This window comes from Solanum verrucosum, unplaced genomic scaffold, assembly GCF_900185275.1.
Source record: "Solanum verrucosum unplaced genomic scaffold, falcon-dt-bn FXZP01000214.1, whole genome shotgun sequence".
In the NCBI taxonomy this organism is placed as follows: domain Eukaryota; kingdom Viridiplantae; phylum Streptophyta; class Magnoliopsida; order Solanales; family Solanaceae; genus Solanum; species Solanum verrucosum.
Window position 1 is genome coordinate 858,076 of NW_026020059.1, and position 2,846 is coordinate 860,921.

Here is a 2,846-nt window from a genome sequence, read left to right on the forward strand (position 1 = left end):
ATCAAAAAAATATTAACAAAATATGGATTCATCAAGCAAATTGTTCCAAATTTCTAGAGAGTTATCAGTAGGACATTCTTCAAGAATTTATTATTATAGAAGAGGTGAAGGGGTTCCATTTGAATGGGAAAAGCAGCCTGGAACCCCTAAAATTAATCCAACAAAAGAAGATGTCAATATACCACTTAGCCCTCCACCTTCATTTCAAAGCATAGGGCTTACTAAACCTTGTTTTGATGATCATGATGAATCAAAACATTTCAAGGTTTGGCTTACAAACAAGATGAAGAAATTGCATTCATCAAAAAGATTTGTGAAATCGCGTGATGGAGACGATTCGTTTAACAACTCTAGTTCATCTTCATTTGATTCAAACACTAAAGAGAGGGATAAATTTTCAAGGGATTTAATGGAGGATTCATATTGTTGCAATCTCACATCAATGGTTGGTAAATGTTTTAAATTTTATTTTCATTTGTCATTTTGTGTTAGTTACTCTGTTTCAAATTGTTTGTCTTGTTTTAATTTGACATGAAGTTTAAGAAGGAAAAAAAATTGTTTTGATTTGACATAGAGTTTTTTTTTTTATAAAAAAGTAAGTCTTGAGATCTAAAACTAAATGTATGTAAAATATACTAAAATATTTTTGTGGTGAAAACATATTATGTGAAAAATAAAATTAAAGAGTTAATACAAAAAAGAAAAAGCTAGTTTTTTCAAAACAATTTGAAAGGGAGAGAATAAAAGATTTAGCATTTATTTTAATTTTTTTTATTATTATTATTTCCTTCCAAGTATGTTATAAATATCATGTCCTTTAAATAATAATATCAGGTAATCTTCCATAAAAGGTGGGGTTATTAGTAACTTAACAAATATGGAAAATTACATGCAACAAAAGGTTGATATAGTTATAGTGATAGTATAAATATATATACTTTAATATAAGTAAGTAAATCTTTTCCTGAATAAAAGACTTAATGTCATAATAATTAGAGTGAAGTGGTTAAAACATATCTAAATTAATTTGCTGTGAATTATTATTTTTATTTTTGAATTATGTCTAATACTAATAGAACGCCCATATGTTTGAATAAGTGAATTTGACAGCGCCCCAGCTAACAAGCTTTAATGATATGTATGTAGGCTGATTAAAATAATCTTATAATCCTATATACACACACACTAATTATGACATCTAAAACAAAAAGAAGAAGAAGAAGAAAGAATAAGTGGTTAAATCAATTACAACACCTTGAGCGAAAAATCCACATCTTTTACGGTCTGAGATTCTGAATAATTATTGAAATACTTGTTATGTGAGGTGACATTTTAGAAAAGTTTTTAACTTCATTTAGACAAATGTATTAAGTATGTTTTAGTTCTAGACATAATTTGGAGACTAAAATAATATGTGTATCAAATTCAAAAACGTTTTCACCACTCCAGGTAAAAAAACTTATGCAAATATTTATTCACAAAAATAGTGAATGTGCGGATCTTGAATCATTAGCGTTCAGCGGAGACTCTTAGGAGTGAAGTTATATGATATTAAATTATAAATTAATAATCTACTGTAACATATTCATTTATAATATGTTATTTATTCTAAGTTATCAATTTTTATATCCAATTATTTGTAATTATCTTTTAAATGATATGATTTATTTAAATATTTTTACACATATGGTACTTTAAACTCTATTTGTAAATTAGCATTAACGTTTGGACTATAATTGCATTTGTTTTGCTTTTACTTTTGTGTGTTCTTTAAGAAATCGATTTGGTTTTGAGAGAACAGATTCTGAAAGATTCTTTTAACTTCCATCTTGAGAAAACAAATTCTCTCAAGAAGGAAGCCAAAAAAGAAACAAAAATCCTAGTAATCTTCTCAATTTTCTCAAGAAATTGACATAAATAGTCGTTCATCAAAATGATTACCAGCAAATGTATATTTTTTATATATTACCACTATTTTTGTCCCATATTATATCACTCACTTTCCTTTTTAGTCAGTTTCAAAAAATTATACATTTTTATATTAAGTAATAGTACTTTAACTTTTAAATGCTCATTTTATCCTTGATGGAATGATTTATAGTCACAGAGCTAGCTAATTGTGTTGCAGGATAAAGAGGAGGGCTATAGAAAAATGCACAAGAGAGAAGAAATTGGTGAAAGATTATTTGTTGAGAGAATAGTTTCAAGAATGTCATCAGTAGACCAATCTTACTATAGAAGCACAGTAGAAGGAATTCCCTTCAAATGGGAAATGCAGCCAGGTACTCCTATGGCTATACATACACCACAAAATGAAGTCATTCCACCACCTAGCCCTCCACCAATGATACAAAGTTTGGCATTCCCTAAACCTTGTATTCCTCATCATGATCAAGACAATACACCTTCTAATACTTGGGAGAAAATCAAGAGAATGATCAAAAGTAGTCATCAAGCAGGGCGTCGCAATTCAGTTATATCTTCTTCTATCTTGAAAAAGAAAGTGCTACCCTTGTCTAAACTTACAAAAGACGTCTTGGGGAGGAAATTTTGTTTCAATCCAGGGAAGATTAAAGCAAATCTTGCGTCTTCAAGACGCATATGAATTACATTATAGACTTCTTACTAAAGAGTTATGCGCACATATATAAGCCAACAATAGTATGAATGGGACAAAAACGTGATGAAAAGTTATATGTTTAACATATACAAGTTGAATTTGTGTATTGTTTCATCGATGTTTATTATATACTTCATGTGCAATTTGGCGATCGTGATCGTGTTAATTTGATGCATGGTACTACTACATGGTGGAGAAATGGTATTAATAATACTTGATAATTTAG

General features: G+C 28.7%; 1 protein-coding gene across 1 annotated transcript; it reads left to right on the plus strand.

The window, feature by feature from the left end:
- On the plus strand, window positions 1-2,605 carry LOC125823270 (uncharacterized). The gene is made up of 2 exons (XM_049502661.1): window positions 1-445; window positions 2,129-2,605. The coding sequence occupies exons 1-2, from the start codon at window positions 23-25 to the stop codon at window positions 2,603-2,605; spliced, it is 900 nt and encodes a 299-aa protein (XP_049358618.1). The 5' UTR covers window positions 1-22.
- Window positions 2,606-2,846: the final 241 nt, after the last annotated feature.